The following is a 15,580-nucleotide window of genomic DNA, read 5'->3' on the forward strand; positions in this document are numbered from 1 at the left end:
CACACACACACACACACACACACACACACACACACACACACACACACTAGTAAGCTGGTAAGCTATAAAAGCCAGAATTTATACCTAGCCCACCAAGTGCAAAAGTCTTTTCATTACGCTATGAAGCCTACATAGGCCCTACCCATACCACTGCCAATACTGAATTTTATTATTTTTACTTTTACAAAACTGTTAATTTTGTAGATGTATAGTAATACTTTAGTCTTTTTTACATTTTCATTTCTTTAATTGCCAGAGTTATATTTCCCCATATTATTTGGGAATGTAAACTGTTGGTGTCCTTTTACCAATGTGGTCCACCGTACTACTAAGTTATCCTTAACTATTTATACAGCGATCTAATAACATATAGAAATGTAATTGGGTTTTGTAAATGTATATCCTGTAGCTTTGCTGAAATCATTACCTCTAGTAAATTTGAAGTTAATTTCCTTAGATTTTCTAAATCTATAAACATGTCATCAGCAAGTAACACACAGACACACATATATCACATATATAAGCAGGTAGGTGGTGCAGTGGATAGAGTGCTGGGTCTGAAGGGCAGAAGACCTGAGTTCAAATCCAGTATAAGACACTTACTATGTGTGTGACCCTGGACAAGTCACTTAACCCTATTTGCCTCAGTTTCTTCATCTGTTAAATGAGCTAGAGAAGGAAATGGCAAACCGCTCCAATATCTTTTTGCCAGGAAAACACCAAACAGGACCACAGTTGATTGAACAACAGTATCATATATGCATGCACACACGCACACATACACACACTCACACTCACATATAACATACATGTGCATATATACATGGGTGTACATATTTGTATGTGCATTTATACGCACAACCTATACATATAATGTTTATCTCTAATTTCATACCTTTTATTTCTTCCTTTATAGCTATGGCCAACATTTCTAATATTACTTTAGGTTAACATAGCCCACATAAAAGTTCTCTTCCATTTGGTTGCATTGAAGTGAGTTATGCAAGAGGAAAACAAGTTTTGGCAGGTTCTACCAAGCTTTGAGTACTATGCTAGCAACAGACTGTGTCTGTTACCTGAGGACCACCCTAGCTAAGTATAAAAAGTCTCATCACCAGTAATGTGGCCAACTAGATGGTGATTTGGCCACGATAAGCCGTACTTAGTACATTAAATAGGAATGAAGATGAGAAATCCTTACTTTGCTCTTGTTTCTTCATTAAATATGGTTGACTGTTTTTAAGCGTATATACCTTATCAGTATTAAGGAAAAAACCATCCATGGTTTCATTTTGAAAATATGTTGAATTGCATCAATTTTCTCAGCCTCTATTATAATAAATATAAAATTCTTAATATTTTTCTCACCATACTAAATTAAATAATTCTTCCTCTTTACGTATGCCAGTCTTGTGTTCTAGGGAGGATAAACCCTACTTAATTGAAATATACAGTATTTTTAATGTATTGGATTATTTGCAAAAGTTATAGTTAAAATTTTTTCACTTTCCACGTATTTTTAATTCCTGTTTCATACTTGTAAATTTTATTTTTAAGAGACTACTTCTTGATGCCAGCCACTTCTCTATTTTCTTTTGTGTTTTCTTTGTGTCCAAAATAACAGATTATACCACTGCCAAACTTGCCTTTTCTTTTCCTCTTAAGTTCTTAGCACTGTGCCAGCCACAAAGTAAGCACTATATAAATATTAGCTATTACTGTTATTATTTTATTTTTTATTGTTATTATTTTATATCACCCACCGTTTTCTGGCCAAGCTTTACCACGGTAATGTTGGTTGGTTGTCGTCCTTTGTTCTCGAAGAGGACCAAAATGACATCATTGCGTTAGAATCAACTTACAGTGTGTCCAGCTGTGGCTGATCAGGCCAATATGAGCTCGGAAGGCTCTGCCACAGGTCTGGCATAAATAGTCCATGTGAACATGTGGGGAAGATTCTCTAAATCTGCACATCTCGCATTTCTTTTGAGCTACTTCAATTTTGCTTTGCTCATAGAGCATAGCACCTTCTCTGATGAAGGCACGCCATGCTGAGCAGTCCTGTGCCATGTCTCCCATGTCATGCATTCAGTTCCTAAGTTCCTAAGAGACGCCTTGAGAGTGTCCTTGTGTAGCTTTTTCTGACCACCATGTGAGTGCTTGCCTCGTATGAGTTGTCTGTAAAATAGTCTCTTAGGCAAGAGTACCTTTGGCATCATGGCCAGCCCAATGGAGTTGCACAGTCTGCAGTAGAGTTTGAATGCTTGGCAGTTTAGTTTGAGAAAGGACCTCAGTGTCTGATACCTTATCCTGCCAGGTGATCTTCAGAATCTTTCTAAGACAATTCAAGTTTCCTGGCATGGTGCTATATGTATCTAGGTACCAAATGTTGATTTATTACCATGTTTGCTGAAAATTAATTGAGGAAATCATGAAAGAATTCAACCAAACGGTACTACATTGATAAACATCTGGAAATACCCTATTGATTGTGTCCTAAAGGTCCTTGACAATTATTTGATGTACATCTATAGGAGGAATATGTTGCTAATGTCTCTTAGAAGGGATATTTTTTAAAGTATGTACATAGATTTGTTTTCAGATATCATTTGTTCAATGAAAAATGTTACAAGTTTTTAAAGACTCTTAGTCCAGTGGTTTTATTGGCTGAACATTATTACTGTTTTGGACAAGAGATGGTAAAGGTCAAAGTGAGGAATTTGAACTTCCCTTTCCATTCCTAACTTGTCTATACCTCAATTTCTGCTCCTTCAAAATGCAACAAATAAGGTGTTAATTAATATTCACAACATCCTGAGAATGGGTGGGAAACTGGTGTGGATTTGTGTGTCTTTGTTGTTTTGACTTCAGAGTATTGCTATAATTTTATTTTGTAGATGTGTAATAATTTATAACACTCTTAGGCTATGAAACTATTCTTTTCCTCTTCCATTTTAATAGTTAATAATGATGGCTTCAAATTTCCTTGAATTTGAAAATCCCTTTTCTTCTGAAGATCCCAAAGTCCCTTGCAATATGTTCTTTAGAACAATGTTTTGTGGCTAACATACAGTAAAGTTCTTGGAATTTCTTTGAAGAAAACCTCAGGAAAAAAAATCAGGTATTAGAGAATAGCACCAATCTTTTACAATGTTCATCATATCCCTATAATATAGAAAAGGCCCAAGAATTATTAGTTCTATTCCTAGCTTCTAAATTATGTCCCAAGGTGCAACGAGGCATCTATAAGGGTTCCATAAAACTAGTATGATAACATCAAATGGTTTTATGTGTCTGCCTCATCACCTTTATACAAATTATGTCACACCAAGATTTGGGATTTTGAGACATGAAAAGCAAATCAGAAGGTGTGTGGTCTTAAAAAGGTTTGAAAACACAAGTTAGATAAACCTATACTTCTTTAGGAAAGTGTTACTGTTCTTAGAACTATGTGAGACAAAATTATTGCCTCTGTATATATAAAGAAAAAATATGTATTTTATATATGTGATATAATGGTTAGTAACATTGATATAGTATATTCAAGGTCCTTTCCCATTCTTCTCCTTCCTACCTACTTTGAATCAAGCAAGTTTTCTCAGTTCATCTGATTCTCCTTTCCCTTTGCTTAAAATCAACTTTCACAACTTCCTCCTCTTCTACTTTTCTTTCTACCACATTCAATTCTTCAATTATATTTTTGAGAGAAAGAACAAAATGAAAAAGATATAAGGAAAATCAACCCTTTGAACCATTCTTAAGCTTTTTGTTTTTCTCAGTTTTAATTTCTCTCGAATATGAATTGAGCAGGGGGAGATTTTGAACTGAACAGAATAATGATTAACATGATACCAAGACAGTTCACTGTTTTAGGTAGAGTTGGGAGAGGGAGAAACTGTCATTAATTCTGAAATGAGTATCTTTAAGTATAATAATATCTTATTCCTCAGGTGAGAGAGCATGCTGGGATAAAAATATTCCAAATAAATGCCCCAATTTATTATGCCAATAGTGACTTGTACAGTAATGCACTAAGTAGAAAGGTGAGTAAAAGAATCTTTTTCAAAGTTCTTGCTCTTCAAATAGAGTTTTCTCCTTTTGCTTATATTAAAACTTCGTACAGTATTGCCCACTATACAGAATAGCAATCACATGCTTAGAGGGATACATTCTAGAGATTCTACTCATATAAAGAAATCTTGTACAGATAATAAAACTTAGGCACAAAAGGAATTTGTACCCAGGAGAAAATATTTCAAACAGCTGCCAGTTTTTCTCCAAAGCTTTCTCTTCTTCAATGCTATTTTAATTCCTATTATTATATCAGGAAGAGAATCCCTATCAGTTATTAATCTCTGGTTTTATATCTTGTACCAAATGATTTCAAAAGAGTGGTGTGCCCAGGGTTCAGGTTGGGTATCAGGACACAGCTGAAGCTATGAAGAGTTGTCAGATTGAGAGTAAAAAGTACAAATCCACAAATCTGGAGGGTTTCCATATATAGAATAAGGTGCCTTTTTACCTTTGTTGTTATTCAGTTGTTCATGTGGGTCCGATTTTTCATGACCCTGTGGATCATGGCACCCCAATAATGTCCATGGGGTTTTCTTGGCAAAGATACTGGAGTGATTTGTCATTTCCTTCTCCAGTGGATAAAGACAAACAGGGATTAAATGACTTGTCCAGGGTCGCACAGCTAGTAAGTATCTGAGGCCAGATTTGAACTTAGGTCTTCCTGACTTCCTGACTTAGGTCTATCCCCTGAGCCACCTAGCTGCCTCCTTTTACCTTGTCCCCCACCGCCACCCCCACTAAATCATGCCTTCACCTCCCATAGCAGTAATGGTAGTCATTCATTATACACTAATGCTACATAGTGAGACAGTGGCCAGCACATGCTAATCATCTTTTCTATAGCTCCTTAAATGCATCTGAAGGGCAATCAGTCTTTTTTTCATTATCAGCATAATCTCCACCCTCTGAAGGAAAGTTGCACAGACCTGGAGTCAGGAAGACCTGAGTTCAAATCCAGCCTCAGATACTTACTAGCTCTGTGTCTGTGGGCAAGTCATTTAACCCTATTTGCCTCAGTTTCCTCATCTGTAAAATGAGTTGGAAAAGGAAATGGCAAACTACTCCAGCATCTTTACAGAGAAAACCCCAAAAGTCGGACGTGACTGCCTGAAATGACTAAACAACAAAAATTTAAATCAAATTCCCTTTGAAGAAGGTTAGAATGGTAAATCTGGGTGGACCTTTGGTAGCCAGGAAACAGATCTGCATATGCACGTAATGTTGTGTTTCCTTAAAGACAGGAGTTAACGCAGCACGTATAATGGCAGCAAGGAGAAAAGTCCTGAAGAAGCATGCCAAGGAATTAGGGACCAAAGGCAAACCCCAGTCTTCTGTTGTAAAAGTTGTGAGTAGTCAATAAATTATACCTTCTTGATCTGAAATGTCTCTTCACTTTATTAAGCTGCACAACATACTGCTTCTAAAAAAGGGACAATGAGAAAGAATTGATGTCATTTTATAATGAAGATATTTGGTAAAGGTAGTTAAAAAGGAGTGAGATCAGTTTTTTACACCAGCGTGCTCTTTAAATTCCTATCCATCCATTAAGGTGTGATTCAGGCGTCACCTTTCCAGTAGGTATTGTCTGAGGACCTTCCTTCATCTAGGAGTTCACACACAATGTGGTTTGCTCTCCTCTGATGCACTTAGGTATGATTTTATGTTATAGGTATTTGTGCATCTATACCTATACTCCAAGCTCCATGAAAGCAGGGACCTCATCTGCCCCACTGACTAGCACCATGTTCTGCACATACAAGGTGCTTAATAATTTTATATTCAGACTATTTTTGAGGTGCTATCACTAAACTGTGGAAGAGTTATTCCTTTTTAAAGAAAAGCGCCCCAGTCATTTTAAGCAATCATCCCTTGTTCTAAGCTTACTCAGTTGGAGAAATAAAAGGCCCTTTGAGCTCTTCATCCATTTAAACCTTCATTATCTATAACTATTCATCTTTATTCTCCTAAGTTATTCATTAATTAATTCAGCAAATAGTGAGCAAATATTATGTAAAAAATACCATCTTGGGAGGGAAGGCTAGATGTGAATGACAGAGAATAAAAATCAAGTGTTAATGAGTTGCATTCTTTATGTAACAAGGTTAGGAAAAGTTGTTCCAGCAAAAGGAAGCTAGTAATAAGAATTCAAAATCAAAATTTTAAGTCATGTATGGTAACAAAATGGAAGTACTGTAGTAGAACTCAGGTCTGCTCTAATTCTAGGATGAGGATGCCGAAGCAGGTGGGGAAGAAGAGGAAAAACAAGAAGAACAGATAGAGGAAAATGCAAAACCGATGACAATTGATTCACTGGTCCAAAAGACATTTCCAGAAGAACTGGAGAGGTTTTTGCCCCCAGGGCCAAACGTTCACACTATGATTTTGGATTTCTCACAAGTCAATTTTATTGATTCAGTTGGAGTAAAAACTGTATCAGGGGTGAGTATCTCTTCTCCCTCCCTCTTCTCAACAACACAGCAATATTTGTTTTTATCACCAGATAAATCACTGAGTTTTCAAATTTTTGTTCCTTTTTGTTAATATTCTATATCTTTTGGCTATAGGACAAATAATGGCAGCTCATGCTAAATCATTTAGTTTTCTCTTTTCCCTACCTCCCATAGCAAGTGTATATAAAAGCCAAAAAAAAAAAATGTAGTAATGATATAAAAGCAAAGATGTATTTATTGGGGACAAATACAACAAGTGAAGGAATTTGTACGTCTTCAGTACCAGAAGTCACAATTCTGTACAAGTATCTTGTATCCCTTCTCCTATCCTTAAAAGTCCTCACTTGACCCTACTATGCCCTCAAGGCATTGTCCTCTATTCTCTTCCCTCTCTCTGCCAAACTCCTAGAAAAAGTTGTCTATTCTTGCTCTATCTCCTCTCTTTTCAGCTCCCTTTACAGCCATTGAGGTAGAGCTGTGGATAGATCACTGGGCCTGAAGTCGGGAAGACCTGGGTTCAAATCCAGGCTCAATCACTAGCTGTGCGATCTTGGGCAAGTCACTTAGCTTCTGTTTGCCTCAGTTTTCTCAGTTGTAAAATAGGAATAATAAAAGCACCTACCTTCCAGGGTTGTTGATCTGAGGATCAGATAATATTTGTAAAGCACTTAGCACTGTGCCTGACAGATAGTAGGCACTAATCATAGGTTCCCAAAGTGGGTGATACAGCCCCTTGGGGGACACTGGCATGATCCAGGGGCGATAATAGCCTCAGGTGCAATTGGGGGGCATTAAATAAAAATAAGGAGGTGAAGAAAAAAAGAGAATTTTGAAAATCCGTTCATACATGTTTCATCTTTGTGTAACACAGTTAAAGTCGTACTGATTACATTATTTTTCAAATAAACACACAAAATGTAAGTTATAACTGATCAGTGGTCAAGTCCGCCAACAGGTCTTAACAAGCAAGTGTTGGCAGGTGAGCCTGTTGCTCATTGTCACCAGCATACATTGGTAGGAATATGTGCATGTAATGACTTGTTTACAATACAATACTATAAGATTACATGAAGTAATATTGCATCATCAAAATTTCAATGCAGGAAAAAACCACAAATTTTTACAATAAATTATTAAATTTAAGATGTGTCATTTTTCAAAAATATTTTATATTTTTTTTGAAATTATTCAAATTTCAAAAAAACAGTAGATTTCCAGGGGGGTACTATGCAATTATTTATAAAAGGGAGTAGTAGGCCAAATAATTTTGAGAACATCTGCATTATATAAATGCTTAATTCCCTTTTCATTGTCTCCCCCATTCTACTTGCAATCTGGATTCTGATCAATTTCAACACTCAAATGAAACTGCTTTCTCCAAAGTTGCCAATAATGTCTTATATGACATATCTAATAATTATTTCTCAGTCCTCAGCCTCCAACCTCTCTGTAGCAGCTGACACCACTGACCTCTTTTCTCCCATATCCTCCCTCTTCTCTAAGTTTGCATGGTATTACCTCACTTTGGTTGTTCCTTACCTTTCTGACCACTCTTCAGTCTCCTTTCTTGTATCATCACATTGGGCCCCCTAACTGTGTATTGAGCCCAGTGCTCCTTCCAGGCCCCCTTTCTCTTCTTCCTCTACACATTTTCCCTTTATGACTTCATTGACTCCCATGGTTCTAATTATCATCTCCAGCTGATGATTCTCATATCCTAGTATCCAGCTCTCCTCTCTCTTTTGAACTCCAGTCCCAATCATCAGCTGCCTATTATACATTTTCAATTAGATGTCCTATAGGCATCTCAGATTCACCATGCCCAAGATAGAATCTCACTAGCTCTGTCCCAAAGCCCACCCCTCTTCCAAACTTCTCTACTTCTGTTGATTACACCACCATACTTCCAACCATCCAGTATTGTACGTCCCTGCTTTTTCTCCCTCCCTCATGCCATTTAGCCATTTGGTTGCCAAGTCTTATTAATATACCTCCACATCTCTTATATCCATCTCTTCTTCTCTTCTCACATGGCCGCCATCCTAGTGCAGGCCTTCATCACCAGTTGCCTAGTAATTAATTTTTTAAATTTACCCTTCCAATTGATTTCTCTGCTTCAAGTCTTTTTCCTCTTCAAAATTTCCTTCATACAACTACCAAAGTGATCTTCATAACATCCAGGTGCCACTCCTATAAATTCTAGTGACTTCCTATTACCTCTAGGATCAAATACATGTTTGTCTGCCATTAAAACTCTTCACAACATGGCTCCTCCAATCTATCTTTGTAGCCTTATTACACGTTACTTCCCTTCAAGTACAGCAGTCCAGCCAGACTGGCCTTCTTGCTATCTCTCACACGCTACATTCTGTTTCCTATCACTGCCCCTTTGCATTAGACATCCTTCCTGCCAGGAATGTGATATGCACTTTCTCCTCACCTCTCAGAATCCTTTGTTTCCTTCAAGGTATCATTTCCTGCGTGAGGACTTTTCTAAACTTCTCAGCTACTAAGGCCTTCCCCAAAAAATTATTTTTAATTTATTTGGCATGTGTTTTGTATATGTATATAGGCACAAGTACTTAAATATGTACCTGTTGTCTTCCTTAATCAAAAATGTAAGTCCCTTGAAGCCAAAAACTGTTTCATTTTCTTTGTATCCTCAGTGCCTTGATAGATAGTAGGTGCTTAATGAATACCTGTTGATTGATTAATTGACATAGAAACCTATCAGTGGAAACTAAATTTATTTTAATACTATTACAGATCCTAAAAGAATATGGAGATGTTGGTATTTATGTATATTTAGCTGCATGCAGTGGTAAGTAGACAAAAATCTGGGGAGAAATTTTATCATATTTTTGGTTCCTTTGTGTTTTGAAAACTTTCCTAGCCTTTTAAAGTTTTTAATAACAAGTAATTTACCAAAAACCACCCTTAAAACCAGGTTTGAAAATTAATCACTCAAAAGTTAAAACTCAACTATTTACTTGTGTGTAGAAACCTTCTGAAAGCTAGGCTGGGAAAAATATGGACTAATTCATCTTTGTTCTGGGCTGGTAAAGCTTTAGGTGTTATTTGAAGATGGTCATAAATATAAAATGGATTCATGTGTCTGTTTCAGTAATAATTTTATAAATCTTTTGCCCATTAACAGATTACCATTTCTGTTTTACATCATCTGTATCATATATAGAGATATGTATTTATATATTTACATTGTTTTTCATATACACATTTAGAAATTATGTTTAAATGTGAGACCTAAAGGATGAATTCATTTGTTCCTCTTCTCTTACAGCCCAAGTTGTAAATGACCTCACCCAAAACAGGTTTTTTGAGAATCCATGTGTAAAGGAGCTACTATTCCACAGCATTCATGATGCAGTTTTAGGCGCTAAAGTTCGAGAAGCCCTTGCACAGCAAGAAGCCTTAGCCCCACCTCCAGAGGAGGACTCAGAGCCGATAGTTGACCCAGAGACATAGAAGGGGCATTAAACTGCCTCCTGTGAAAGTAGGTAGACATTGTGAATACCAGACATTAAGGATTTTCACTTCTGTAGGTGATTTCTATTAGTTGAGAACTGCTTGATTTGGAGGGTGAATGAAGCATCTCAAGATGTGTCACTTGTATTTTTTCTGTCCAATTATTTCTCAAAAAAATTACTCAACCTCTTCTGCTTTGTACAAAGAATTTACATCTGCTTCTATATACAGTTAGTATATACAGTGTTCCTTTCTAATGAGGATGAGCCCCTGCCAGGGTGAGTGGAGGTATGTTGGTTAATTTTTCAGTCTGATCAGATAGCCTTTAATAGATATGACTGAAGGGTAGAGAAAAGCAAACTCTTCCATTCAAAAACTTTTTTTTTGAACAAAAGTAGAACACTTCATTATACAACAAAGCATAAATATTAAAGAGTGAAGTAGGTAGGTACAGTTTGGTACCTTTCTCAGCAATATAGGTTATCAGTCACAGCTTAATTTAATCCTGGTTTTGTCCTCAGGTTTTAAACACTTCTTTCAACTCGTCCTGAATCTTTATACTCAAAGTAGAAATCCCTTTCTGACATAGCTGGGCTACTTCAGGTCACTTTGACATCAAAAGCTCTTACTGTTGCACTTATTACTGTGATAAGACCTGCTTGCTTGTTGGCATCTAATCAGGTAAAAGGTCTTCGAGCAAAGGGAGCACATTTCCTGGCAACAGTGAGTTTTCCTTTTCTAATTCCCTGGTGTCTCCCTTTCTCAGCCAGCCTAATAAGAAATGCCAGAGAAAGAGATGTCTGTCCTTTGGTTCCTACCTTCTCTTCTTCTCCAGATTAGTACATAGCAATGTGATATTGCTGATCTACATGAAATCTTAAATCTTCTCCCCTTATTTCAAATCAAAGTATTTCTCAGTCACTTTGCTATTGCTACTTCCACATGCCATAATCAAATTTCCCTTGGTCTCTGTATTGTCCTTTCCTTAATAACGTACACAAGATCAGATACATCTGCTTTCTGATACAGACTGCCTTCTGAAAGAGCATGTAGTTACAAAATTTGTATATTCTAGAAACTGTTTTCTAAAAGGTCTGTCATCTTTTTCAGTATCAGTGATTTAAACAGTACTTAATAAGGATTTTAAACAGATACAGTGTGGTTTGGATCACATATGATTTAGCACCAAAAAAGGTCTTAAAGCAATACCTTGCACATTACAGGTGCTAAATATTTGTTGATTGGTTAACTCTGATTCTCTATCTTACAATATTTTAACCTTTTCTGCATTTTTTATTTCTGTATCATATTATTTCTGTTCTTTGTTTTTAACAGAATTTTGACATGTATATAAAAACTGTTAGAGAAAGTCCTGTGTGAAGGGAGGGGAATATATTTTACTAAAATCAGTTATTTTGTTTCTTCAAATCTGTTACACTCAAAAATCAAGGTCCCTTTCAGGTAAAACATTTATGCAGGATAGTGGGATGTATTAAAATTACTTATTTTTACAGCAAATGGGATATATTAAAATTACCTATTTTTACAACAAGTAGGATTTAGGGATTTTACTATACAGGGGCTTTATTTGCTTTATTGCTTTGATACCCCAAGACATTTAACTTGCTACTTCTATGGCTTTCCATACTTTATATCATTCTGCCATCAAATTTAGAAAGTCATAGATGATTTTTAGGTTAATATTACCCAATTTCTGTTCCAAGCAATTTGTTAATGGGTTTGGGGCCTCTCCCCTGCCATTGCAATCTTTTGTTACGATCTGGAGGATTCTTGTAGTAAGGATAGACCTGTGAAAAAAGTAATCATCCAATACAGCCCGCCCAAGTCCTACTCCAAGTGAAGTTACCATTGCTGATCTATACAGAAGTATGGGTATGATGTCAGTGTAGGAATGCATGTTTGACTTTCAGCAAAGGGGTCAGGGAATTCTCAGGACCAGGCAGAGGCTACCTCTACAGACTTGCAAGTAGCTGATGAGAGGGTTACCATCAGTAATTAGCAATTAACATTTATATTGTGCTTTACAGTTTACAAAGTGCTTTCCTTCTAACTCAATGAGGTAGGTAGTATATTTTCTCCATTTTACAGATGAGGAAACGGAACCCAAGAGGTTTGTTGAAGCACTAGTATCATGGAAATGGTGTTCAGCTTGGAAACATGATCTAGGTGGGCTCAAACCGCAGCTCTGACACTAGCTGTGATGATGGCAAGTCACTTAAGATCTCTTGAAACTGTTTCCTCAGCTGAAAAAAAAAATGTGTATAACACCTGTAGCACTTCCTTCACTAGGCTGTTATTCGGATAAAATGAGATAACAAATGCAAAGCACTCTGCAAACCATAAAGTGCCATGTAAATATCAGCTATTCAAATTATTTGCTCACCACACAGCTAGACCATGGTGGAACACATCTTCATATAAGCTTAATACTCTCCATACCATCCATGCTGCTTCTCAGAGCTCAAGTACACAAGGATGATACGGTTCCTCTCTAGGTCCTCCTATTTGCTGCTTATTCCTGCAGGCTTTATTCTCAATACCATATCCTGTGTACCTCCTTTCGTATAGCTGTCTCTATAGAAATGAAGAAAAGTGTCTATTTCTATGTGATAACTGACATTTTTGGTGTGGGGAGTATATTGTCTTCTCAGGTATGTGTGTCTAAGAACAGGTAGGAAGACGAAAAGGAGGCAATAAATTAAATATGGCCCCGGGAATGGGGGGAGGGGGAGAGGGAAGGGGGTGGGTTGTGTCTCTGTGTGTTGTGGGGGAGGGGAGGGAGAGGGTGGGTTGTGTGCCTTTGTGTGGGGATTGGGGGAAGGGGTTTGTATCTACTTCTGTGTGCCCCTATGTGGGGATGGGATAAAATGTCTGCCCAAGTAAGGGGTGTGTGTGTGTCTGTGTGTTATCCGCCCCTTTAAAGGTAATAATGCAATTTTAATTCTGAAATCATACAAGACTGCATGACATTTGACTGTCTGCTATAACCAATACAAAAATGCTCTAGGCCTTCTTAACACCTGTATACTTTCAACAATATACTTAAAAGGAACAGTTGCCTTGGTGTGTCTAGATTCCTGCTAATGTAACAATGTAATGATGACAGATGAAAGTATTGCAAGCTATTTAAAACACAGCAAATTAAAATACAGCTGTAATACTGTTTTGAAATAACCTCAAGTCAAAACAATACAAAATTGTTAAAATATTCAAAAGCCAGCAATATTACAAGTAGCCTACCTGCTCACTCATTTCTCAAAGCAGGATCTACGTTGATTATCCAAATGACTTGGTATAATCTGTGCTCACAAAACCACATGGGAATAAGAATGGCTCAGTAATTCTTCCAATGTACCTTACATTTTGTATAAGAAATGGTTTGGAAAAACTGTATAAAACAAGTTTTTATACACCCACCACATTTTAAAGGTATTAAAGAAAACGTAGTATTTAAAATAATCTATAGTGACTCTTCTTTTGAAGCAAAATTTAATTTTGTATTTTGAATTATCATTCACTAATTTTATGGACTTTGAAACGTGGGTTTTCACACATCATTTTTTCAGTGGGACACACCTGTACTGTTTTGAGATATTCATCTATGTTAGTCTTTTTTTAAACTGCCCTTTCTTGAATATTTACAGGCACTTCCCACTTTTCATAGCAGTATGTTCTTAGAAGCAGTCCCAGAAAACAGATCAAATATTCCCACAGGAAGTTTTTTTAAAATCAGGTGTAACATATATGACTCAGCTTTAATTAAATCTTAGCAATGGCCAGTTGCATATCACAAAAGTAAATATAAAATAAATACAAAATATTACTTGTTAAGCTGTATATTATTGTTTGGTATAAACAACCAACACCTTAAAATACTCATTTGCCTCCTTGATATCTGAGAAGTTGAATTTCTGCTTTGTAACAGAAGACAAAAATTGTTCAGAACCTGTTTCAACTTTCTTTCCATTACAAGCAAAAGCTTCCTTATAACCTCTCCAGACTGGAGTTTGAAGCTGAGTTTTGCACTTATTATTAGAATCTAACATCATATAGTTTTATGTGAAAATGAAAAGATTGTTGAGAACATAACCTAATTATAATTAAATTTACTTAAATCGTGAACCCTACAAAGCTTAAGTATTCTGCTTATCCCATACACTTCTTCAGTCATCTATGGTTCTATTTTCAGTTTAACCTGTTATTGGCTTACTTTGTTTTACAATTCAAAAAAGGTACAGGGCATGGGGAATGACTAGAAGTAGGAAAAAGAAAAGCAGGACTTGTCTGATCCATTTTATATGTGAAATTATCAAGAATGAAAACTATGGATGAGTTTCAATTGTCAGTATTTGATACTTTTTTAATTTTTAAAACTATGTAGAATTTCCTTTTTTTTTCTATTTTTTTCCTTGTGAATTTAAAATAGATTTGGCTATTGGATATCTGTGGTGTTGGAGTTTTTTTTCCCCCCATAGTTCATAGACTCATAGATTTGGAGCCAAAAGGAACCTTAAGGGTCAACTCTTTGAAACCCTACCATCACCCCCTCCGCCCCATTTTAAAGAGAAGAAACTAAGGACCAAAAAGGCTATGAAACTTGACCAGTTTCGGATAGACCTGAACTTCAAACTCAGGTCCTAAATAACATGCAATTAAAATAGTTGTCCATCTCTTTCTTGCTGAATAAGCTACTTGCAAAAATTACTTTAAAATACCTAATTAAGGGCTTTCAAGAGTCTATTTAAAAATAAAGTGCCAGTAAGCGCTCTAAAATGAATTTTAATTGTTCAATCACAACATCGCAAACTGTAAGAACTGCAAGGGCCATAAAGTCCAACTAGACCTTAATAGTTCCTTCTATATCCCCAACAAGTGATCATCTTGCCTTTCTTTGAAGACCTCCAATAAGAGGGAACTCCTTGTCTTCTCTAAGACTTTAGGACAGCTTTAATTTGACAGGAAATCTCTCCTTATATGGAACTGAAATCTAGCTTTAAAGCTTCCATCCAGGTACCAGAACAGCAGGATGGCTTGAGGGGTGGGGGAAGACACCTGATTAACCACAGAAGGGTTGGCCCTAGGGAAACCTCCAGCTCTGAGCAAGAGACAATCTCTCCAGCCAGTGTAGTTGTGGGGAATGGCACTTTTGAGACTCCATCAACCCATGTCACTTGCCAACTTATTTATACAGTCAATTGGGGATTATCTAAAGGTGAGTGACACTAATAGGGATTTTAAGCCAGGCTGTATTTAATTTTTCTTGTTCTGCCTTATCACTCTAGTCATTTCATGACTTATCAATACCAACTGTAGTTCTTACTTCACTGAATTATAGTCAAAATGCCAAAGAAAACCACTTGCTATCAAATACTCCGCCTTCATATTAAGAGGGGAAAAAAAAAAAGTATGTTCAGAGGGAGAAAACCTCGACCTGCTACCAAATCCACTACAGTGGTTCCTATTTTTATGTCCTGATGACACCAAGACCTAAAGTGGTTGTGGTATCAAAAATTAGAAAACCTTTTAACAATCTTTCTGTAAACTTTTCC

General features: G+C 36.5%; 1 protein-coding gene across 1 annotated transcript in view; it reads left to right on the plus strand.

Moving 5' to 3' along the window:
- SLC26A5 (solute carrier family 26 member 5) overlaps positions 1–10,010 on the plus strand; it is a 47,778-nt gene extending 37,768 nt beyond the window's left edge. The window contains exons 14-18 of the mRNA XM_027838887.1: positions 3,951–4,043; positions 5,312–5,419; positions 6,298–6,513; positions 9,291–9,345; positions 9,826–10,010. Of these exons, the coding sequence (XP_027694688.1) occupies positions 3,951–4,043; positions 5,312–5,419; positions 6,298–6,513; positions 9,291–9,345; positions 9,826–10,010 (657 nt within the window). The remainder of the gene's footprint in view (positions 1–3,950; positions 4,044–5,311; positions 5,420–6,297; positions 6,514–9,290; positions 9,346–9,825) is intronic.
- Positions 10,011–15,580: the final 5,570 nt, after the last annotated feature.

Source organism: Vombatus ursinus, unplaced genomic scaffold (genome assembly GCF_900497805.2).
Source record: "Vombatus ursinus unplaced genomic scaffold, bare-nosed wombat genome assembly UNPS02014830.1, whole genome shotgun sequence".
Classification (NCBI taxonomy): Eukaryota; Metazoa; Chordata; class Mammalia; order Diprotodontia; family Vombatidae; genus Vombatus; species Vombatus ursinus.